The sequence below is a fragment of the Myotis davidii genome, unplaced genomic scaffold (genome assembly GCF_000327345.1).
Source record: "Myotis davidii unplaced genomic scaffold, ASM32734v1 scaffold44, whole genome shotgun sequence".
NCBI classification, from domain to species: Eukaryota; Metazoa; Chordata; class Mammalia; order Chiroptera; family Vespertilionidae; genus Myotis; species Myotis davidii.
Window position 1 is genome coordinate 5,009,274 of NW_006299705.1, and position 24,828 is coordinate 5,034,101.

Below are 24,828 nucleotides of genomic sequence, written 5' to 3' on the forward strand. Positions count from 1 at the left end.
TCTTTCCCAGCTCCTTGAAGAGCAAGGGCCATAAACTCCTGGGAAGGAAGGAGCCGGCAGTCTTTCCTCCGCTGACGAAGCAAGGGCCTCAGATCAAGCCAGAAAACCACAGCAATCATTGTAGAAACCCCAAGTAGAGAGGAATTTGGGACAGAACGCCAGCAAAAGCTAGCCGTGGAACTCTAAGTTTTGATCAAATGCCTTGCTTCAAAAAAAAAAAGCAGTTACCACTGCCTCGAGGAGAACCCCACGTGTGGACTGTAGAACAGGAGAGAATTACACTGTTTGGGTTCTAGCAGCTAAAATTTAGCCACTCTTTTTCTTTTTTTCCTAAGAAAACTGCTACAGAGTAAATCCCTATATTTACATTCTTGAAGATATGAATATCAATACACAGCTTTTGTTTTTCAACAGATAATTAAGTGCCTTCTTTGAAACCTACTTAAATTTGTCTCTTCCATCTATTAATAATGACAGTAAATTTTAAAATTCCAGACCAAAAACCCTGAAATACAATCTACTTTTTGCTGATTCCTAAAGTAATAATTCCTAGGCCATTTGGTTCCTTCTCTCATCCTCCAGCTGCCGACATGCATTTGCATACAGAGCTTGTGGTCACCCAACTTTCCATCAGCCCCTTCAGCTGGCTGTGACTGTGGTTCCCATGGGATTATTTCTACAAGGAATCTACTTCTCACCTTCCTTCATTCTCTGAAGCATCTATCCAACCTAACATTCCTCTTGCCTTCATAGGGAATTTTGGCTCCAATGAGTTCTGAGAGGAATGTATGACATAAGAAATAGATCCATCTTAAATGTGACCTTGAAAACGGAATGCAACCCAAAAGGAGAAAGTAAACCCAAACAAACTGGGAAGTTTCTTGCAATTCAGTCAATAAATACGCCCAGTTCAATATGTATTTTTCATTAATCGCAAGCTCAGGGAGAGGCCACTTATAAACGCATAGGCCAATTATACAGTCCGGGAAGGCCACACCTTATAGAAGTGGGAAAATAAAGATTTTTTTTCATGCTTCTCATGCTGAAAATGTCATAATATGGAAAATACAGTATTACGGCACACAAGCTATAAGCAATATAATAAAACATTGAAGATCTTGATAAGCAGGGATTGAGAAAGATTTCTGCCTTAGAAACTGTAGGATTGTGGAGTCAATGGTTTGTTGAAGAGAATGCAAATACAAGACTGTTCTGGGGACCATCAAAATGTATTGGTTATTATCATTTCTCAATAAAAGTCAACAAATCTGTATGTATTACTACCTATTGCTAATAAAATTTTAAAGTGATCCAATATGCTTTCAGCATGGACATTAACATAGAAAAATTTAAGAGGTGAAACGGACTGACTTCTGGCTAGGAAAGAAGGGTCTCCTAGTTTTGAGCCATGTTATTATTTCCCTCTATGGTAGATGTGCTGAATAAAGAGGTAACTGCAGAGAGAAAGACAGTGAGGACACACTATACAGTTTCTTCACTTAACAGGTCTTCCTTAGCTTTGTCAGAAATTCACTTAAGTGTTTGAAGAACCTAGTGAGATTGGTTTGCCAGCACTCAGATTACTTTGTTTTTGGCACAGAATTTCTATAATATTTAATAAGCCTGCCAATTGCATAAGTACATTTAAAACCATGAAGCTCTCCAGTACTAGTTTTTAAGGGAATTCTATATGTATGGGAGAAAAGGACATAAGATTTAGACGAATTAGTTCAGACTCTTTATTACTCTAAGATATTAATCTACATATAATTTTGTGAAAGCTCAGAAAATAAATGCTAAAAGTTTAGGGTCCGTAATAATTGCCTCTATTGGTTTCAGTAAAAATTTGCTATTGAACAGGGTCCAGTCAGGGCTCTTCGACGGTCTCCTGACCCTATGGGGCAGGACATGTCTCCACTGTGCAGGGCTGCCTGAGCACTACAGGGCTGGTCCTTCAAATGACTTCACCCTCAAAACACTGTGACAGCCAAAGCCATTTCTGCACATTTCCCAGTAGACCCCACCCCAGTCCCAAATGGACTATGAATCTACTGCTCTGTGGGCTACACGGGCACTCTGGCCACAGGCTGCATTCTTTACAGCTCTCTGCAAATGCACCCTATTGCCAACAGAAGGGATGGTCCCATCAAAGGCTATCACCAGTCCTGATGAAAGTTCTGAAAGCACAGAATTACAGCACTCAACTTTCCTAGTAACAAGGATTCTCAGAGATCAACTGTCCAGGCTCTCCTATGCATTTCTTAAATCTGCCTTTCACCTCCTTCAAATTTCTCTCTGCCTTTACTCAGGCCCTCCTTACCCTCTACCCCTCTTGACCTCCATCACCTTCTAAAATGCCAATCTGCCTTCAATCTTCCTCCACACTAATCCTAAAATGAAAATATGATCCTACTTAATACCTTTTGATGCTTCCCCACGGCCTTCAGAGCACCTTCTACCTCCTTCCTCTCTGAACCAGGTCTTACATTACAATCACCAGCTTCACATCTAACCATTCCCCACCTTGTACTCTGGGCCCCAGCCGTGCTGTGCTGAACCTCCTACTACATGACTGTTCTCCATTCTGCCCTTGCTCATGTTCATGGCTCATAGCTGAGGATGCTGCCCGGGTTCCTCTCCACCAGCACACCATTTATCTGACCATCTTATTCCCAGCCTTTGACTCTCAAAAAGGCTCCACCTTCTGACACCATCACATTGGGCATTAATATTCCAACACATGAATTTAGAGTGAAAAACATTCAGAGTAGTAGTGGCTGTGAGAAAAGCACTTGACCTCTTTCATTCTTCATTTATCTATACTAGTATATATAAAAATCCAGCAACTGGAACAGCGGAATGACCAGAATGACTGGAATGATCGATGGCTATGACACACACTGTGGCAGGCAACCAGCCTGATCCAGGCCCCAATCACCCCCGAACCTGGCCAGCCCAGCCCCCAATCAGCCCCCAACACCCAAATCGGGGGCAGGCCAGCTGGCCAACTGCCCACAACCCCCCCGCTGGCCTGGCCCAATGGGCCCCTATCAGGGCAGGCCCGTGCATGAATTTGTGCACTGGGCCTCAAATAAATTTATAAAATGGAGATGAAGAAACTTATTTCACAAGGTTACATTGAGCTTTAATGTAATGCTTAATGACATGACCAGTGAACTGACTAAGGCAAACAAAGCAACTAAAAACAAAATCAATAGCAATCTACACTGGCGATATCAAAGAGCAGAATTAAAATTGCAAAACTGTAATGCAGAGGAGCTGGATCCAGAAGACTGAGAAAAAGGACAAAACACAGAAAATGATGAGAGAGACATTGAGTCGGTGATTCAACGTACTAATTAAAGATACTTTTGAGAAATAAATCAAGCAGAACAAAAGCAATAAGCTATAATATGAACAGGGAAAACTTCCTGGAGTGAAAAATAATCTCAGCGTAGAGATCAAAGGGTTCAGTGTATTTCAGGCAAAATTAATTTTAAAATATTTTAATGACCCACGCCTAGATATAATTCAGCAAAAATCTAAACTATGAGGATAATTTTTTTAAAAAGCCTCCAAAAATGGTTTCAGGGACCAGCTTACCCAGACAGATCTTTCAAACAGCCTGTCAACTTGCTCTAGAGCAAAGAAAAAAAATGAAAAAAACCATCCAAACTGCTTTATTAAGTGAGCATAACCAAGACAACAAAACCTGACACAGAGAGAAAAAGCGCGCCCCCCACCACTTTTCACTCCTGACTCAATATAAAAATCCTAAATAAACCTCTAACAAATTGAATTCAGCAGAATAATAAAAATGCATATACAGGATCAAGTTGGATTTAGCCCAGCCCAACAAAGCAAACATGGTCCAAGACTAATATATCTACTAATTTATCATAGTGTTGCCACGGACACAAACAATAGGCTGGTGAAGGCCTGGGGAGGGGGAAGGGGAGCCAGCTAGAAAGGGTTAATGGGGGGAAAACATGGGACATATGTAATACTTTCAACAATAAAGATTTAATTAAAAAAAAAATATATATATATATAATAGTGAGACAACCTTAATATAAAGTAATCCCCATTTTCTTAGTGAAAAGCTCCAAAAATTATTTTTGCTGACTTGAATAAATATGGATGTTTACAAAATAGTCAATTATCTATTTAAAAGTTATGTATACACACTTGAAATCATGTAAGAAAATATCTTTAAATATTGATTTTCCCCACACTTTCATACATCATGAAAAAACTTTATTCTACTCCTTCACATGCCTACTTGACATGAATATCCGTTGTCACAGGAGCCACTTTGAGATATCTGGCAGTTTCCCAGAGCTACCATCTTCTCTGTCTGAGCACTTTCAGTCTATATATGAAAGATTTTCATATACATTTTACTAATTTTCTTTCATCTCTGACACTTATATTATAGAGAAAGGGCAAATAGAAATATTAAAATATTTGCTCTAAGTAATTCCCTTCTAATGTGCATGAATTTCATGCACCGGGCCACTAGTTACTATATAAAAAGCAGCAAGAATTACAGTTTTAGGAGGAGCACTAGTTGAAACAAATTCAAAGAGTTCACAAATGAATAAGAAAGCATTGAGTTAGACATATGTGGATTCACTCTGTTACCTCCCAGCTATGTGACCCTAATCAAGTTACTTAATGTTCTCTAAGCCTCAAGTTCCTTATCCAGAGAGACTTTCAGTCTGTATATGACACATTAATACATAGATATTTTTGTTTCAGGAAATAATTTATCTTTAAACTATATCACTCTGATCTCTACAACAAAGATTGTTTTATAAACTTACCACTGCTAATTCTTATAATCGTGAGGTCATTCCCCAGGAATAATTACTAAATGAGTATAAATTTCTTGACCTCTTTTGTTATTGCTTCTTTCAGTGAGTAACCTCTATAAGTATTCAGTACCAACACTGATCAACGTGTTTTCCAGGCTGTTCGACATAAAGCCAATTGAGAAAAACCCTCAGTATGAGAGAGATCTTATACGGACTTGTATATAAGATGTCTCCCTCTTTTCTGAAGAGTAAGTTTTGGAGGAAAAATAAATGTAATAGCAACCCTTTCCACAACAGAGAATACTTAGAAAATTATAGCAGCGGAACAAGGTTGCTCAGGGTGGCCCCTGGCCTTACCCAGGCTCCTCGAGAGATTGGTATTGCAGCACACCATGCAGAAAGTTCTGCTATGTCATGAGGTCCAATAAGAACATCCAGACCACCATCTGCATCACCTCCGAGGCAGGAGATGCAGTGGAGCCAGAAAGGCTGGTGCCTGGCTCTGCCTGGCTGTGTGACCTTGGGCAAGTTACTCAGCCTCTTTGTGCTTCCGTTCTCACACCTGCAAGAGAACTATTGTGAGGATCAATTTAACTAATTTCCGTAAAGCACTTAGAGCTATGTCCTGCAAGTAGTAAGCACACAATAATTGCTAGATTCAATAACCATGCCCTATTGGAAGCAAAACAAAACAACCTTTAAAAACACACAAAACAACTATGAGTACAATAACCAGATTCATTCTTCAACATGCCACTTCACACCCCTTACACAGTCACTTTACAGTAAAACTCACCAGGTTACAAACAGGTTAAAAACACAACCTCAGGTTGTAGCCAAGGAACACTAGGAATTTGAGAAAGCTCCTTCATAAAATGCAGACCAAAACAAAGATACAAACAACCTTAGAAGGAAGAGAGACAACATTGGGAGTATAAGCAAACTTAAAACTATATGTACGTGTACGCACACACACACACACAATTAATGGTTAAGAGCACAGGCTTTGGAGAAATAAATTATTAATTGCACCCAAAAAATGATTTTTAAAAAAACTTCACACAAAAAATGAATTATCAGAAAATAAGAAAAAGTCCTTGATAATTAAAAACTATGGTTGATACAATGAATTCAATAGAATGGTTATAAAATAATAATGAGAAAATAATGATGAAGAAAAGAAAATAGGAGGGGAGAGAGAGAGAGAGGGAGAGAGAGAGATTGATTGATTAGAGGATTAATCCAATATCCAAATAACAGGAGTTTTGTGAAGGCAGACTGGGAGGAAGGTGGGATGGAGGGTCAAACAATTCTGCCATAAATAATACAAGAAATTTCCCATAAAAAAATGATCAGCATTTTCCAATAGGAAGTACTCTCCCGAGTACTCAACATAATGAATAAACCAAGACCTATACCCAAAGTACATCCCTAGGGAATAGAAACTATGTCTACTATATATAACAGGTTAGAAGTCGGAATGACATTGCCATAATAATGATTTTCAAGAAATTTCTTCTTTCTACTTTTCTGTTTTTCCTATCATCAACATGGATAACTTTTATTGTCAGAAAATTTTAATGTAAAAAAATCTATACTTGGCGGCTCTAGCCTAGATTTAAATGGCTCCATTTCTTATCTGTCTTCATGATGTCACAATCTGTCTCTGACGCAGAGCCCCCTGCAGTCAGCAGAAGTCCTCCTGACAGAGCCTGGGCTGCAGAGATTGCTGAGAACAAGCCAGGCCAAGGATTCAGTGCCCAGCTGCCCTGTGTGAGGGATGCCCTCTCATACTTAACTCAGAAAACACTTGTTGTCAAGCATACTCCCAGAATATTTTCCTATTGGAAGAAAGGTGGGGAAGCCCGTAGTTCTTTTTCCTTAGACACATCTTTCTACCCATTATGATCATGTCTTCACTCTTGCAGTTAGCATTCATTTCAATAAGGAACCAACCGCTAAATGCTCTAATTTGTCTTCATTCCATTCGTCAAATACCATGTCCTAAACTTTGCCAAGAGAGGATTTTCCTGTTGACAGGCTTACCTGTGGAGAAGATGAACACCGTGTTGTTCCAGAGCCCACGGCTTTTTAAGGCTGCGGTGACATTTCCCACAGCTTCATCCATAAGGGAAACCATTCCTGCATAGTGACGCCTGTTCTTATCTTGGATAAAGTCGTACGGCTTCAGGTACTCCTCGGGGACCTGAAGGGGCTCGTGGACAGACTGGAGAGCAAGGTAGAGAAACAGAGGCTGGGAAGAGAGTTTATGCAAATCAGTCAGGAGGGCATGGAAGCATTAAATACACAGATGTTCAGATTTATCAGTTTAAAAAACTAATATCGAGGCAACCCACAGAATGGGTTGAAAATATCTGTAAATCATGCATGTATCTGATAAGGGACTTGTATGGAGAATATATAAAGAACTCTTGCAACTCAATAATAAAAGACAATTAACCCAATTACAAAATGGGCAAAGAATTTGAACAGACATTTCTCCAAAGAAGATATACAAATGGCCAATAAGCAAATGAAAAGATGCTCAACATCCTTAGTCATTAAGAAAATCAAAACCGCCCTGAGATACCACTTCCCACCCACTAGGAGGTTATAACACACACAAAACCCCACAGAAAATAGTAAGTGTGGGTGAAGCTGTACAGACACTAAAACACTGATTCATTGATGGTGGGAATGCAAATGGTGCAGCCAGTATGAAAAACAATTTGGCAGTTCCTGAAATTGCTAAACATAGAGCTACCATATGACCCAGCATTCCCATTCCCAGAAAATGAAAGCTACATCCACACAAAAACTTGTACATGAATGTTCACAGCAGCATTATTCACAGTAGCCCAAAAGTGGAAACAACCCAAATGTCCGCCCGTTAATGAACAGGTAAACAAAACGTGATGTATTTCCAGCAACACTCAGCAATAGAAGGAATATTATCAGCCATCAATTCCGTGCGAAGAGGCACAGAGCTTCTTTTTGTGGTGATGATAATATTTTAAACTTAGATAGAGATGGCTGCATAACTCTGAGTTTACTATTGAATTGTATACTTTAAATGGCTGAATTTTATGTGAATTATGCCTCAATAAAAATGTTAAAAATGTAACAAAAGACACATGATAAAAGACGAAAAATAAAAGCTTGAGTTCTAAAATAGCCTAGAAGGCTCTGATCCAAACAAATAATAATATCAATCATAATAACTACATGTGAAATATCTATGGGCTAGATACTATAAAGATGTATATATTCCATCTTATTTAATACTCCAAACCACCCTATGTTACATTCATTTTAGAGATAAGTTAACAGGCTTAGAAAGGTTAGATGACTTGCCCAAGTTCATATTAATTTCAGAGCAATTTCCCATTGAAAACCCCACTACTATATTGTGGATATGTACCAATAGATGCTTTAACGTTTTGCTCTAGCTGAAAAATAATTTCACACCTTTTAGTAGAGGGTAGGGATTTTTGATGTTTTTATGAGAAAACAAGTGAATACCATGCTTTGTTAGTCTTTGATCCAGGACCAAACATACGGCCAATTTAATTTCTGGAAACTAACAAAGGAGTGTGAAGTATTGATTCTATTTTACCTCTCAGACCAATTTACAGCATTTAACATTAGTGGTAGTCCAGGTCAGCCTCTCCTTTTTAAGGAGCCTTTCTGAAGGTCCTCTCCTCTTTGTGCTTCTACAGAATTCTTTAATGAGCTGAAACCCTCAAAAAGACTAGTCCAACTAGAATAAATATATAATTCTGTTCAAGTATTTGAGGCATTTAAATCTCATAAATGAATAGGAAAAAGTCAGAAAACAGACTGGGAATGGGTGTCTCATATTTCACTCTTCATTGTTGATAAATTGTTGTAAATTATCTATTCTATACCCCTGCGGTAACATAAAGAGTACACATGTACAGCACTCAGACAGACACACAGAAGGTTATTTGTAGTTCAGTCCTTTGGCAGTTAGAAACATCTTTCCCCCAAAATCAAAGTCTTCAAAATAGCTGCTGAATATCAAAGTAATCACTTCAAAACCTATTTAACTGAAGAAGTAATGGAATGAAAACCATGATACGGTGGAACCTGTGCTTCATTTGTGCATTACTTCCACGGGAAGACATTCCACATTACAACTCCAATGGTCGACTTTAAAGCTCTGACACTAAGTTAGCCCCACTCTGTCTCCACACACACACTTCCTCCTCCAGCCACAGAAGTCACACGGACACTCCTGCGCTCCTCCGGATCCGGGTGAGAGAGTCCCAGGGCATGCTGTGTCCAGGTGCTGAGGAAGGACTCTGGGCTCAGATGTTTGGAGGGAAGGATGTGAAGTGGCATCAATGGCCTGACAGGCAGTGAGGGGCTGTGGTCGGAGGAGCCGTCTGGTCTTTAGCTCTAGACTAAGCCAACCCCAACCATCAGCCAAGGGCTACACAGGGTTAAAAATTGTAAGGCTACAACCAATTACAGCCCAAATTGCAAGCCGTTTTAAAAATCAGGAATAATCACATAAAAATCTGTTTTGTTTTGTCTTGTTTTAATTTTCCTGAAAAATCAACTTCTGACAATTCCACACCCCATCTAGTAACAAGCAGCTGAGTATGAGAAGCAGGGACCCCAGTTTCAGAAGCTCGCCATTTCTCTAGTCCCCACTGTGCCATGTGAGCGGTTTCACTTATTTAGGGAAGTAGCCTGAGTCTGGTAAACACGAGAGTTTTTGACTCTGGTCTGGATTTCCTACAGTGGGCAGGCTCCTCTGAAAGGAGCCTCGCTGTTTAAAAAGATATGCAACATGGCAACCCATGTGGCTGGTGATGGAAAGAAAGGGCAAAAGGGAGGTTGGTCCCGGCCAGCAAGTGAGGTGAGGGTTGTGGGGGAGAGTTCTTATATCCATGCCAGGAATATATAATAATTCTGGGACCATTACTAGGGGACCTTATACATATCCAGTATAGAAATTCTTCTACTCACTTTGTTAAATATAGCAAAAAATTACCTGAAAAATCTTTCCAATAACTATCCCTTAGTGGCTAAGGGCACGACTGTCACTCTCAAGGGCCTAAAATTAGAAAACTGCAGCAATCCCCTTTTTCCAGCATCAGGCTTCTGAGAAGGGGCATAACTGAGACGAGGAAGTGAAAACAACCTCTGAGGATGAGGCCGAGCCCGTCCTGTGACTGTCACAGACCATGCAAAGGCCTCACACTACTTGCCGACCAGATCCGAATAACTTACAAGTATAGCTAAAGGTATTCCTTGACCAAAGCAAGTTCTCTTTCTCCCGTTTCATCAGCAGTAACGTAGGGTCATTTAGTGTGTGGACAAACAGCCTCATACACATTAACAGGGCTTTGGGTCACCAGGTTGGAGCAGAATGATATATAGTGCAGCGCATTTAATGAGGTGAGGACCAGTGAACACATTCTAGAGTATTTCCATCCAATATTATAAAAATAAGGTCTCAGCACTCACAAGGTGAACTTTATTTGTGAAGCAACCTATTTCCCGACAGTGCCAGATGTGAGGCGTTTCTATACTGTTTTTAAATTTAAGAACATTTTACAGAGTACTGTTCTTAGTACGCCATGGTGGCCCAGTGGAAGAACAATTACCCAGGGCTCTAAGGTTCTCCAACCACAATCAGGACTCACCTACAGCCACTCCTCCTAAGGCCCTTCTAGTTAACAGCAGCCAATTCCCCCTCACCTGCCAGCCAGGCCCTCTGTTGGCCCAAATCAGCAGCCACCATCCTGGGGATGAGCTTCTGATTACCACACTATCTACTGACCTGAGTTCTAACCCAATCAAGCCTTGGCCTCTGGAGACCTGAGGGCACATTCTGACCTGACTTTCTGACTCAGATTGGGAGTCCTGTACCCAATCTGACCTTCACTGACCTCTGGGTTTATACTGAACCCAGATCTCTCCCTCGCTCTTTCTTGGGTCCAGATCCCTGCGCTAAGCAATGCAGTTACAGCTGCCATCTTTACGAACCCCAACTGCACCCTTTCAGGTTTCTTAGGCCTAGATAATGGAATCCTAGATGTGAGTCATGACCAAAGGTTTAAGTATTACATAAAAATATCACATTACTACTTAAAGTTATTAGCATATTCATAAGATGCTAGGGGTTCGTTTCCTTTTCTTATTATGTCTATTCTAATACTCTAAATATCCTCACCATGAGGAGACACTAATTTCAGTGAGAAAGAAAGTCTTGTTTTCATTTCTTTAGTACATTTTTCTAATTTAAAGAATAAACTTAAAAAGCATATGATATGCTTTAAATTGTTATTCTATCTTTGACTTCCAAATGAAGACATTCCTTTCTCAAATGTGTCAGGGAAAGTAAGGGTCTGCCACCAGAAATTTGCATTTGCTTTCAGATGCTTTCAGTAGACTAGATGGGTGAGAAAAGATTTATTTTTATTCTGCAAAGTGTTGAGGGGGCTATTTTTAACCAAAAGATATTTTATGAATACACTGCTTTCACACTGCAGTGTTAGTACTGACAGAATTATCTTGCAGAAAAGGAGAAAGGACGCTGCTTCCCGACACATGTGCGGTGGCTATTGGCAGGGTCCCTCTGAGTCCAGCACCATGTCCTTCTGTCACAAAACAGCTCCATATGCTTCGTCCCCTCAAGTGCTCTTTAAAACGGGGACACTTTTAGCTTGTGGATTTGTGTGAATTTCTTTAACGATTTCCATCCTAGAACAAGTCGCTTATGTTACAGTCTATATATAGCACTTGAGAATTAGCACAGAATAAGAGTCAGGGTGGGGGAAGGTAGAAGAGGGTAAAGGGGAGGAGGTAAACGGTGATGGAAGGAGACTTGACTGGGGTGGTGAGCACAATATAATATGTGGATGATGTATTATCGAACTGTACACCTGAAACCGACATAATTTTATTAACCAATGTCACCCCAATAAATTCAATAAAAAAGACCAAAAAAAGAGGAGATTCAGCATTGGGATAAAGTCCAGCTCCTGGAACTGGGGTGACATCATTTTACTGAGAACGGAAAATAAAAACATCTGCATTTGCTATTTTGAAGAAACTTTCTGAGCTATCACTTAGCTATTGGCTATGTCATTCATTTACGTCTATGCTTGAAATTTTACTTTGAGGATGTTAGGAATGCTGGATGTGGCTTCAGAATATTTCAGACACGAGAGGAAAACAACCACCCCCTCGTGGCAATTTCCTGATGTTACCTCTAAGCAGCACCACACTAACAACACGGGTGTGGGTGGCTGTGAGCGCTGGGGCCTACAGTTGTCCTCAGTTCCTGTGCTGTCCACACTACATCAGTTAAGGCAACCCACACACCAAGAACTAGTTCACCCCAGCTGCCTCCTCTTATCCTCCTAATGTTACGGGCACTGTGAGAGATACTCCATTGTTCCTTAATGGGACCTAATTGTATTGTAGGCATCCTCTAGTTCCATGATTATATTGTGAACCTATAAAAGGCAGCTGGCTTCTGCTTCCAATCGGTGTTTGAGGGGAGTCAAAAGTGGCTGCACATCAAAATCGCTGGTGGGAGGTGGGAGGTGGGAGGTGGGATATGGGAGGTGGGAGGTGGGGGCAGGGAGGTAATTAAATACCAATGACACGGTCTCACCCTGGACCAATAAACCACAATATTCGGAACTGGTATTTCTTACAAGCGTTCCAGATGATCCCAATATACGGTCAGGATGAGTCATGCACTGGGCTCACTGTCTCTGGTTGTATCTATTAACTGCGGATAGGGGGTGCATTGGGCTCTGGAGAAAAACAGTGTGGGTTTAAAATCTGATTCTGACTCTCAGTAGCTCTGTGACCTTGAACAAGTTAGTTAACTTCACTAAGCCAGCTTGCTTATTTGCAACATAGTGCCTACCTCAAAGGACAGGACAAGGACCACAGTTCCATTAAGACCTTATCTTGCTCTTTGGGTTTTTAGCTGTATCAAAATGCCAAGCGTACAGAAGAAAACTCAGAACGTAAACCAACTGCCTAGCAGTTATCTTTTTAACTGTCTGAATATTGATGTAGCTCTAGATTTAAAATCTGCATATGGGGCGCCCGGCTAGCTCAGTCGGTAGAGCATGAGACTCTTAAAATCTGCATATGTCTAAGCCCAGTCAGGTATCTTACTTGTTTAAAGTGTCATCCCAACATACCAAGATTATGGGTTTGACCCCTGGTAAGGGCACATACAAGAAGCAACCAATGAATGCATAAGTAAGTGGAACAACAACAAATCAATGCTTTTCTCTCTCTCAGTAAAAATCAATAAAAAATCTATATATATAAAAGCCAAAGTGACCATTCGCCGAGTAGCTATGATGCCCAATGACCAGGAGGGGACAGACACTCCAACCAGTAGAGGAGGGAGCCTGATTTCTTGTGGAATTGGCCGTGAGTTAGGTAGCTGCTAGGGCCCGAATCTGCTTCACCCGCACCCCGGACCCAGAGATCAGTTTTGGCCCGATCCCTGCAGGCCAGGCCAAAGGACCTGGTGCACGAATCTGTGCACCAGGCCTCTAGTTTATTTATTTTTTTTATGTTAAAAAGAAATTTATTTCAGCATATAGAGTAACAAGTTTGTGTGCCCCTGAACAAGAAATATATATATCTTACATATATAGTGACATATCTATATTGTATTTTAACATATATATTTTTATCTAGACTGTCTTGATGGAAAAGAAATTAAAAACATGGAAAGACAATTTCTAATAAATTGGAAAGCATCCAAAGATGCCAAGAAAATCAGTAAGAAAAGGAACAGTAAAAAGGAGGATGACAGTATCTCTTATATAAGTAAGTAGACTGCCATTCATTAGTTGACCACTTCTACTAGCAAAGGGAATATTCTCCTCAACAAAAAATGTCAGGCCTCTAGTTTAAAATAAAACACATACAATAACCATAAAATAAAATCTTCATGTCTCCGTATTTGAGAGAATGTTCCATAGCAAGCATGTCCAAGCCAAGATGTCAGTGTGAAATGGATAAAAAGCCAAAAGTGTGGCACAGCCAAGGACAAATACCAGGGAAGACTCCTCATAATGAGTAAAAGGGGGCAAAGACTGAGCCACAAAGAAAAGGGAGTCAGCAGCCAGGTACCATGTCTCGCAAGTATATAAACTGTAATCCAAATTGTGACCTGCACTGAACACCTTCAGTAATTGTCAAGGAGGCAAAGTGCAGGAAATGGGAAGAACCAGACAGCACCGCACATTCTGTGATCTGCTCTGCCAGGGTCCTACTGAAGGTTAATTTTGTGGTTATGCTAATGCAGTTCTTAGTAAAGCTATATTTTGAGCCGAATATCTGACACCACAAATATTTGACCCATTTTAAAGGTATTTATAAGCTAAATCCGGAGAATTCAGCTTAAACTTTAGCTCATGTGGTTAACTCTAGGCTAGCAAAAAAATGTTTAAGGCTATTCAAACTCTTCTAGTTTTACCTATAGAAAAGTCAAAAGATTTTAGCATATGAAGTATACAATGGTTTCAGGATGATAAATGTAAAAAACAAGCTCATCCGTATGCCATGTTTATGGGTTGGAACACTCAATATCCTTAAGACATCCATTCTTCCCAAGGTCTATAGATTTAATGAAATGTAAATCCAAGCAGGCATTTTTTTTTTTTAAAGAAATGGATCGGCTGATTTTAAAATTAGAGGATGCAAAATATCTAGGGGATGCAAAATATCTAGAATAGCTAAAATGATCTTGAGTGTGGGGGAGGAATACAAAGTTGGAGGACTTGGCCTGAACCTAAAGTTTAGTGAGCTCTTAATAGAAAGTTTGCCATAATAAAACCTCATCCTGTACATAGGCCTACCATTTTTTTTAAAATGTCAGTTTGCTAATTACTTATAGCACAAGCACATAATGCACCAAATAATAAAACTATATTTCTACTAAAACTCTATAGATACAATCTTTCTCAGAGTGTAATCTGGGAACCATTTTAACCAGAATCATCCTTGAGGAGTTTCTTTAAGATGCCAGGGTATGGATTTCCCGCAGACATGCGAGATCAGACTCTTATGGGCTTCAGGAATTTCCATTTCTAACAAGCTTCCCAGGCTGATACTAGTGCACTCTAAAATTTGAAAATAATTCCCCTAGAATGTATTAGATGTTTCCCTCGATGGCCTCTTCCCATTCTCATCTGTGGAGACCCTCTCTGAACACAATCTTAATATCAATAAAGAGGCAAGGCTTACCTTCTCTGGTGGATGGTTCGTTATGAGGGCTGTAGCCCTTTTGGTAAATATGTTTGTTGAATACATATTTTCATATCCTGTTGCAACTTCCTCGCCATCTCGAAAATCAAGAGCACATCGTGTGACATTCAAAGCGTTGATAAATACACAGCGTTCATGGGAATAGTAATCTTCACTACCTAGGAGATATCCTACAGCAAGAATGGGAGATGAAAGTAGTCAGCATGGCATAAAACTTGTTAAACTAATGTTCCAGTATTTAATTACCTAATGCAATTGATTACCCACGACAAAGCTAATCTGACGGCAAGGTTAATCAGAGCAGCATTTCTTAATATCTCTGTATTTTCTAGCAGATGGCATTCAAGTATAATTGTAAAAAAATTCAAATCCACTCCTCACTCAAGTCTTTAGCATACAAGCTCTATCAGGTAACTCTCAAAGTGGGTGATTCTAAGTAAATGCATTTTTAAAAAGTCAGGGTTCAAATTCAGTAAAGATGATAACGTCTTAATCTCTTAAAGCTATCTAATAGCTACAATAGTATATGGTTAATGTGATTTGTTACAAGTATTTATTCTGAGGTGATTACATAAATGAATGCAGGGATTGAATAATATTGATATTGACCTTCGAAGACTGGCTTCAAGGTTATTTATAGAAGTGGCTCTAGGAGGAATCATCTTTAGTCAGACACTGACACCCACTGGTCAAAGACACAAAGCTTTCCAAACGGAGGATTTCTATACATAACAGGGCCAAATGATTAAACTAATGTGCAGCACTAAGATTAGACTTTTCTACCTATTGTGATCTCAATTTCACTCCAAATTTAAATGGCATTAACTGCCTATCTCATAATTTAGACTTAACCATGGGAGGAAATGAGTTTTCTCAACAAACAGTTGCTTCTGCAAATGTTCCATATTTTCCTAATATATTAAAACTGGAGGCCCAGTACACGAATTCATGCACGGGTGGTGTCCCTCAGCCTGGCTGGTGATTGGGGCTGATTGGGGCCCGTCTCGCCCAGTCCTGATCTGGGCCCATCAGGTCTGGCTGGCCAGGGAGGGACCATGGGAAGGCTCTAGGGCCTGTCTGGCCCGTCTCGCCCAGTCCCAATCGGCCAGACCTCAGCAGCAAGCTAACCTACCAGTTGAAGCATCTGCCCCCTGGTGGTGAGTGTGTGTTATAGGGACTGGTCAAGCAGTCGACCAATCGGTTGACTAATCGGTCAGACACTTAGCATATTAGCCTTTTATAAATAGAGATATGCTGTGCTGCATATTGTATGATGCCACTCATATAAAATGTCCATAATAGGCAAATCTATTAGAGACAAAAGCCTAGGTTAGTGAGGTCATCTAGGGCTAGTGGGGTTGGGGGAAAATAGGGAACAACTGCTAATGGACATGTGGTTTCTTTGGGGGTGTGATGGAAATGTTCTACAACTGAATTGTGAGGACAGTGGCACAACCCTGTGAATGTATTAAAAATCATTGAGTTATACACCTTAATTGGGTGAATTGCATGATAAATGAATTACAGTTTGATAAAGCTTTTAAAAAGAAATAAGCTGTGCTGGACCCTGAGCTATCACCTGACAAATACTGATTAACCTTAAAATGCGGATGATAAATTGGCCTAGCCCTTTCCCCAGTCCTGAATGTTTCCTATAATCACAATTAAGAGCCTTACACAGCTTACACAATAAATCAATTCATTTTTTATTTATTTCCTCCTTTTCCATGTTTCACTAAATTCATGGTGCTAAATATAGTGAACAATGGTCTTAAGATAATGTTTTAAATTGTAATTTTTCTCCTACATATATAACAAAAAGGGAAACCCAATGGGTTTGCTAACTAATATGTAATAGAGAAAGAAATGTGTCCACAAAAATAGTTTCAGCCCCTAAATCTGTTTGGAGAGGGGTCATGGCACTGGGGTTCTATTTGGGGTTTTTAATAACTACTAGGTATCAGTCCTGGAGAAAATCACTTCGGGTTCATTATCTATAAATGTAAACTATTTTTATCATTTGGGAGAAAATATGCCTAGGATATACTTGATTAAAAGAGGGTGAACTGCAAATAATAAAAAGATATTACAAATAGGATTCCAGAATACAACTATTTATTCACATACTTGCCCAAACTGACACCAAGCATCCATGTTACAATCACATAGAGCTTCTCTCATAAGAATGATTCACAAATTTGGACTTACATGCTGAGCCTAAAGAAGATGGCGGCCTAGGCGTTTTGGGAGAAAAAGAGAAAATACTTTCTGAGCAGCTAAATCTCCCACGGCTCTATTTAACAGCATTATTGAGATATAATTCACATACTATACAAGTCTCCCATTTAAAGTCTATAATTCAATCGTGTGCAGTGTATTTGCAGTTTTGCAACCAGCCCCCTAATTATCTGACTGCTTTTTACAGAACATCGGGACCAAACAGTGATGGCAGCTGCATGTCATTACGCCTTCCTTATTTGCAAGTCTCCAACCCATAGGAGCGTGAGATCTGTCTGTCCATCTAAGCCCTGAATTTCTAAATATATAACTTGTTTTTTTAATGATTTTTAAAAAATATCCATAGTTTTTCTCTTCTCACAGTATAGATACTGATCCATATTTTAGCAAAGACCTGACTGAAAAATTTCAAAGAGTGTACAGGCTGTTTTTTCTTTTAGAATTTCCAAAATGACAGAGGTCTTACATCCAGGATGATCTTGCACAGCTGTTTAAGGATACTCAGGGTGTGTCTAGTTCACGCACAGAGAATGCCATGATTGATTAGTGATGTCTGCTAGAGAACCTGGACGGCCCAGGGCACACAAGATCTCACGTCCGAGGTCCTTGCAGCTCAACTTTAATCCTCACCCAACAAGCGTTACAGAGCTACCTGCTTCGACTGCATTGTTTGGGCCCCATGAAATCACTTTTACTGAAATGCACGTTGGTGCTCTGGCCCCAGCTTGAATAAGAGAAAATGCCTCAGGAAACATCTGTAAGAAAACCACCACTTTATTACTAAAATGATGTCTTTGAGGACGCTCTCCACCTTACCTTCTCCCAAAGGAGGAATTTCTTTTAGGTCTAAGAGCCAGAAAATGCTTTACTCTTCCTGAACATCTGGTTTCCATTATCTTATAAATAATGTGACTCTTATAGACTTACCCTTTTTTTCTTTTGCTTTGGACATAAAAAATTTCAACTCTCAGAGTTGAATGTGAAGCCCACCTACTACAACCATGCAGTGGTTTTCTTAATTTTGTGCCAAGCAACTGTTCCATCTTTTTTCTATTTGTCTTAATTTTTTATCCTATTTATTTGTAAATGTTTTATGCTGAAATACGTACTCCTTTTCAGATATGGCAAGTTGAAAATAAATGAACATATATAAAAAGGGAGGTAGGTAGCGAAATAGCTAGATAGAAAGAGCAGTATGAAAAAGAACCTGGCAGAGATATATAGCCACTGTCAAAATAAACACGTTGTTAATTAAGACGGCTCTGAACAGATTTAAAGAGGGCACATTTAAAAATAAACTTTAGGCTTCATGTTATTTATTATAGAGCTCTCAAGTTCATAAGATATGTATAATTTCTTATTATCCTTCCTATTATTATCTGTACTTTTCCTCAGATTTTATTTTTTTATCTATTTCCCCCAATCTAGTGATTTCAAAAACAGAACTGTAAGAAAGGGAGAAGAATGCCAATGGAAAAGAATCTTCTCCACCATCTTTAAAAACAAACAAACAAACAAACAAACAAAAAACCTCTCTACACAGCTCACAGGGAGAAAAACATATTCCACACCTTAGTGAAGGAAATATTCTTGTATTGGGTTTTGCTTGCAATTAAAAAAAAATCATTTGTAACCCCTTTTGACAGTAAGGTTCTCTAAGAGTACAGTGGTCTGGGATGTGAAGGTAGCACATTTTCCAAAGGCTCCAACGTGGCATTAAGTCACCTGGCAAAGGAAACTGCCTCCCTGTGGGGTCATGAGCCACGCTATGGAGGTGGCATTAGACAGTGGCCCCACAGTGGTGCTGACTGGCTCACTCTGTGTTCAAGTTTCCAGTTACAGTATTTCATTCGATCGCACGTGGGTGTGTTTTATGAGATGGCTGCAGTCAGCCTGAGTTGTTAAAGCAACATGTGCATTTCCATTACCAAAGTAGGTATCAAATCCTCGGCGGGTTGGAAGGCATTCTTTCCGGTACATTCCCAGGTGCCACTTTCCGACCATGTGGGTAGTGTAGCCTGCTTCTTTTAGGAGCTGGGGCAGGAGTTTTTCATCCAGAGGAACGCAGCTGGGCTGACAGGCCCAGATTATTTGGTGCTGTAAACCCGTGTGGATCTTAAAGAGAGAAACAAAATTATGAATTATTGGTGTTGAAATATTCTGAACAAGCAGATAAAATGGCTGCCTAATTTACTGGACACATCGACAGTACAGGGCTGTTTCTATATTCCTGCACTGGCTTAATGCTATTTTGTTTTTAAATCCTAATCCGAGGACACAATTTTTTTTTATTGATTTGAGAGAGAAAAAAACATGGATGTGAGACAGAAACATCGATCGGTCGCCTCCCATACGCCCCAACCAGGGATGGAACCTGAAGCTTAGAGACGTGCCCTGATGAGGAATCAAACCCACCATCCTTTAGTGTATGGGATAATCCCCCAACTAGCTCAACCACATCAGCCAGGGCTGGCTTAAAGCTATTTTTGAAGGCACCTTACTCACTTAGTTAAATAAGTTAATGGATATAAAAAGGAATTGAAAAAAGAACAAGTAAAAGCACTCTGACAAACATTAGATATTGTTAATAAACATTTAACAATATCAAAGAAACTCACTACATTAGAAACCATTAACTTAAGTTTTCACTTCCTATCTCAAAAAGGTAGCCATAATAAGAGGTGTGGACCTATCAAAAAAAATTGTTCTAATATCCATACACATGAGTAGTTAGTGTTTAATTAGAAGGAACTTCTGTAGAAACATACCATCTTCCAAAACTGAATCAAAAAGAAACAGAAAATATGAACAAATTGATTACAACCAATTAAATCAAAGCAGGAAAAAAAAAAACTTCCAACAAACAAAAGTCCTGGACCAGATGGCTTCACATGTGAATTTTATCAAATATTCAAAGAACTAACACCTATCTCAAACTATTCCAAAAAAGTCAAAAGGAGAGAAGACTCCCAGACTCATTGTATAAAGCCAACACTATCCTACTTCTAAAACCAGATAAAGACACTACAAAGAAAGAAAATTATAGGCCAATATCCCTGATGAATATAGGTGCAAAAGTTCTCAACAAAATATTAGCAAATCAAATTCATAAATACATTAAAAATATTATATCAAGTGGGATTTATTCCTGGGATGCAAGGTTGGTACAATATCAGCAAATCAGTTAACGTGATACACCACATGAACAAAATGAAGACTAAAAATCATATGATTATATCAATAGATACAAAGAAAGCATTTGATAAAATCCAGCACCCATTTATGATAAAAACTCTCAGCACAGTGGGAACAAAGGTAATATATCACAACATAATAAAGGCCATATATGATAACCCACAGCTAATATCATACTCCACAGGGAAAAACTAAAAGTGTTTCCATTAAAATCAGGAACAAGACAGAATGTATACTTTCACCACTCTTATTCAACACTAGAGGCCCAGTGCATGAAATTTGTGCAAGGCCCGGTGCATAAAATTTGTGCAAGGCCCGGTGCATAAAATTTGTGCAATGGTAGGGTCCCTAGGCCTGGCCGGCAATCAGGGCTGATCTGCAGCTTCCAGGTGCTGGCAGAGTGACCAACGGGGCAATCAGGGGGTCCCTGCTGGCACCCTCCTTGGTCGGGCTGGCGCCACCTGCTCACTGGCCCCGTCCCCAGCCACTGATCACCACCCTCTACGGGGCAACCGGGGAGCGACCAACAGGGCAATCTCGGGACCCCCCACTGGCACCCACCTTGGCTGGCCTGGGGCCTATGGGCTGGGGGCAGCTCCTGCATGAAGCATCTGTCCCCTGGTGGTCAGTGTGCATCATAGCAACCGGTCCTTCGTTCGTTTGTTCAATTTGCATATCAGACTTTTATTATATAGGATAGTAATGGAAGTCCTAGCTACAGCAATCAGACAAGACAAAGAAATAAAAAGCACCCAAATGGGAAAGGAAGAAGTAAAACTGTCATTATTTGCAGATAGCATGATACTGTATATAGAGAACCCTAAAGATTCCACCAAAAACTACTAGGTCTGATAAATGAATTTAGTTAAGTAGCAGGATACAAAATAAATATTCAGAAATTGGTTGCACTTTTATACACTGTGCTGCGCTCAGCATGACCAGAGGTGAACCTGGGGGGGCGGGGGGCAGGTGAAGGATTAAAGAAGACAGATAAGAAAATAAAGCTGAGGCTAGGTGGGACACTGCTCTCGGATGGAGAGACAGTGCCACAGCTTGCAAACAGAGTATTTTATAGCCAGATTCCATGAGGCAAAGTGTGGTCAAGATGTTTACAAATAAATACCACATGAACTCACTCATTTGTGGAATATAAGGAACAACATAAACTGATGAACAAGGACTGATCCAGAGACGGAGAGGCATTGATTGGACTGTCGGGCTTTGGAGGGAGGGTAGGGGAGGGTGGGGGTAAGGGGGAAAGATCAACCAAAGGACTTACATGCAGGCATAGAGGCCTAACCAATGGACACGGACAACGGGGGGGCGGGGTGAGGGCATGAGCGGGGGGTGGGGTAGAGGGTAACGTGGGGACAAGGACACATATGTAATATCTTAATCAATAAAAAATATATTAAAAAAAGAAACCACTGAATAAAAAAGCAAAGGAAAGGCAGTCAAGATGTTTACAATATTCTCATGGGTTTTGAATCTACTCAATTACATGCACCTGAACTCTATCAAGCTTTGTTTTGGCAGCACTTGCTGCACCTCCCACAGCCTACCTCACTTAGCCACCTGGGACCACCGGTTCAGACCATAAGGTCAAACTTACAACTATAGCCTTTGGCTGTAATTGTGCTGGGAGGGCTTTGCCCTCCAAGCTGGGACTTACACATGGCTTTGCCACGAGAGGACCATGTTCTGTCATTAGTCTGAGGCTTGAACCTGTCCAAATGCTATAGCCGCTTTCCACAATACACCAATAAAACAAACTATCAAAAAGGGAAACTAAGGAAACAACCCCAGCCCTAGCCCGTTTTCTTAGTGGTTAGAGCTCTGGGTCCCTTCCGCCTGCCCCAAATGAAGGGTCACAGGTTCGATTCAGGTAAAGGGCATATTCTCGGTTGCAAGCTTGATCCCTGGCTCCAACTGGGCCGCATGCAGAAGCAACCAATCGATGCATCTCTCTCACACTGATGTTTCTCTCCCTCTGCCTCTCCCCCTGGTTTCTACTCTCTCTAAAAAGCAATGGGAAAAATATCCTCCTCAGAGAACCAAGAGGATAGCATAGGCAAATGCCTATACTCACTGCCTCCCACAACCACACCAAAATTACAACTAAAATACAGAACAACCATCATCCAGAACCACCGGAAAGCTGGCTGAATGGAAGTACTACAACTAGAGGAGTAAAGAAGAAAGCACACTGAGGCTGGTAGGAGGTGGGGAGTGAGGAACAGGCTGGTCCAGCACCCAAGTGTGCCCCTTTTTCAATTGGGAGGGAGACTGCCTCTGTGGAGGCCGCCTGGAGGAACTAGGAGTCCCAGCCCCACACAAGACCCCCAGCCCAGGCTCCCAGAGCTGGGAAAAGAAGTCCCTACAGGCAGTAAGAACTACAGGCTATAAAAACCAGTGTGGACTGGGGCTCAGTGATACACAGGCTGCTGGAGACCCAGCTGCTTCTCTTAAAAGGCCAGCACCACAAACTGAATTTACAAGCTCCCACTTCCTCTGAGCTCCAGTGCCAGGTGAGGCTCTGGGGGACCCAGACACATACAAAGAGAAACTGGATTGTCGGGCATTGGCAGGACCTCGGGGGTGGCTTTCTTCCAGACGGCGGTGCTTGCAGGGGTCATTGTTCCCATGCTGGGTTCTCCCCAGTACAGGGCTGACTGGCAGCCATTTCTGTTTGCTCCGCCCTGGTGAATCCCTGAGACCCCGCCCCACCTAATTTTGAAAGATATAACCCTCATAAACATAAGATCTTTGGGGCTTTAATAATTTTTAAGCACGTACATTGGTCCTAAAACTTAAAACGAAAATGTTTGAGAACTGGTGCTATGATGCCCCAGGGGCTTCCATCCTTGCCTGCCCACCCCTCCCTTCCCTAAAACTTCACAGCTACTCCGGCTGTCCTGGCTTAGTCAGGGAGGTGCTCTCCTTCCTATGAAGTGGGGCTGGGGTCTCACCTTCCGCTCGGCACTGGGTGCTCCTGATTTCTCCACAACAAGTGGGACTCTGGGGACACTGAAGGTTGGCAGAGCCAGTTCTCAACCCCGGCCAAGACTCTCCGGCACCTCCATCAGCTGTCAGGTGGGTAACAAGCAATCTATATATATATAAAAGGCTAAGTGACCGGCCAACCGGCCGACAGGCTGGTAGATATGATGCGCACTGACCACCTGGGGGCAGACACTAAACACAGGAGCTGCCAAGCTGCAGTGACTTTGCAGCAGCAGTTCTTGGGTGAAGCACCCCAGAACCAGAGAGGAGGGAGCCTGATTATGGGATGCATCTCCCGAGAACCTCCCTCTCACAATCTGGGACCGCTCGAGGGATGCTGGAGAGCCGGTTTCAGCTCGATCCCCGAAGACCAGGCCGAAGGACCCCATCTGCCAGAGGCACCCCACTCACTCTGCAGATGCCCTGCGAGCCACAGTGCCATCACAGGTGCGGCTGGCCAGGGAGGGACCATGAGAGGTTGGCTCCAGGACATGTCCAGCCCATCTTGTCCAGTCCTGCCCTGCCGGCCACCTTCTACTTGATTTCCTTTCAATGTGCACAAATCCATGCACCAGGGCACTAGTAATTAATAAAAGGTAAAAAACAAAATGTGTTTGCAAATGATTTACTTCCTTTTATTAAAAGATTTATCATCAAGCACATACTAAACACACAACAGTTACCATGGTAATAACTTAAGCATCATTGTAACAGATCACACCCTCTCACCTAGAGGAGCTGGGGTGGCATTGTAGAGAACATGCACTCAGACTGGGCCTGCCCCAGGAGTGCGGTGTGGTGCGTATGAACTTCAGGTGGGTGACTGGAGCTCAGGTATGTTTCTGCTGGTACTGCTAGGTGCTGGCATCATTGCCTTCCTCGGGGTCAAATACTCCCACCAGACAGATTCACAGAGTTTTGTAGTTTTGTTTTAAATACATACAAGTAGCAATAAACAGACACAACATAGAGATCAAACCAACAAACAAAAACCAAACCCTTTCAAACTCACAATCTTTCCCTCCCCCCTAATCCTATATAATAAAAGAGAAAAATGGTAATTGGCATACGACGATACCCTTTTCATTGGCTAATCAGGGCTATATGCAAATTAACTGCCAACTCAGATGGCAGTTAACTGACAACAAAATGGCGGTTAATTTGCATATGTAGGCACAATGCAGGGGGGCGAAAGGGAAAGCAGGAAGAAGCCCCCTGCCACTGACAGTGATCGGAAGGAAAACCCATGGGGGAGCTAAGAGCCGGGGGGCAGGGCAAAGGCGGCCAT

At 41.1% G+C, this 24,828-nt stretch overlaps 1 protein-coding gene across 1 annotated transcript in view; it reads right to left on the minus strand.

Moving 5' to 3' along the window:
* The window catches only part of ARSB (arylsulfatase B), a 128,783-nt gene that overhangs the window by 97,277 nt on the left and 6,678 nt on the right, over positions 1-24,828 (minus strand). Inside the window, exons 2-4 of the mRNA XM_015571573.1 lie at positions 19,271-19,502; positions 15,084-15,274; positions 6,864-7,071 (exon numbers count right to left, since the gene is read on the minus strand). Coding sequence (XP_015427059.1) covers positions 6,864-7,071; positions 15,084-15,274; positions 19,271-19,502 — 631 coding nt within the window. The remainder of the gene's footprint in view (positions 1-6,863; positions 7,072-15,083; positions 15,275-19,270; positions 19,503-24,828) is intronic.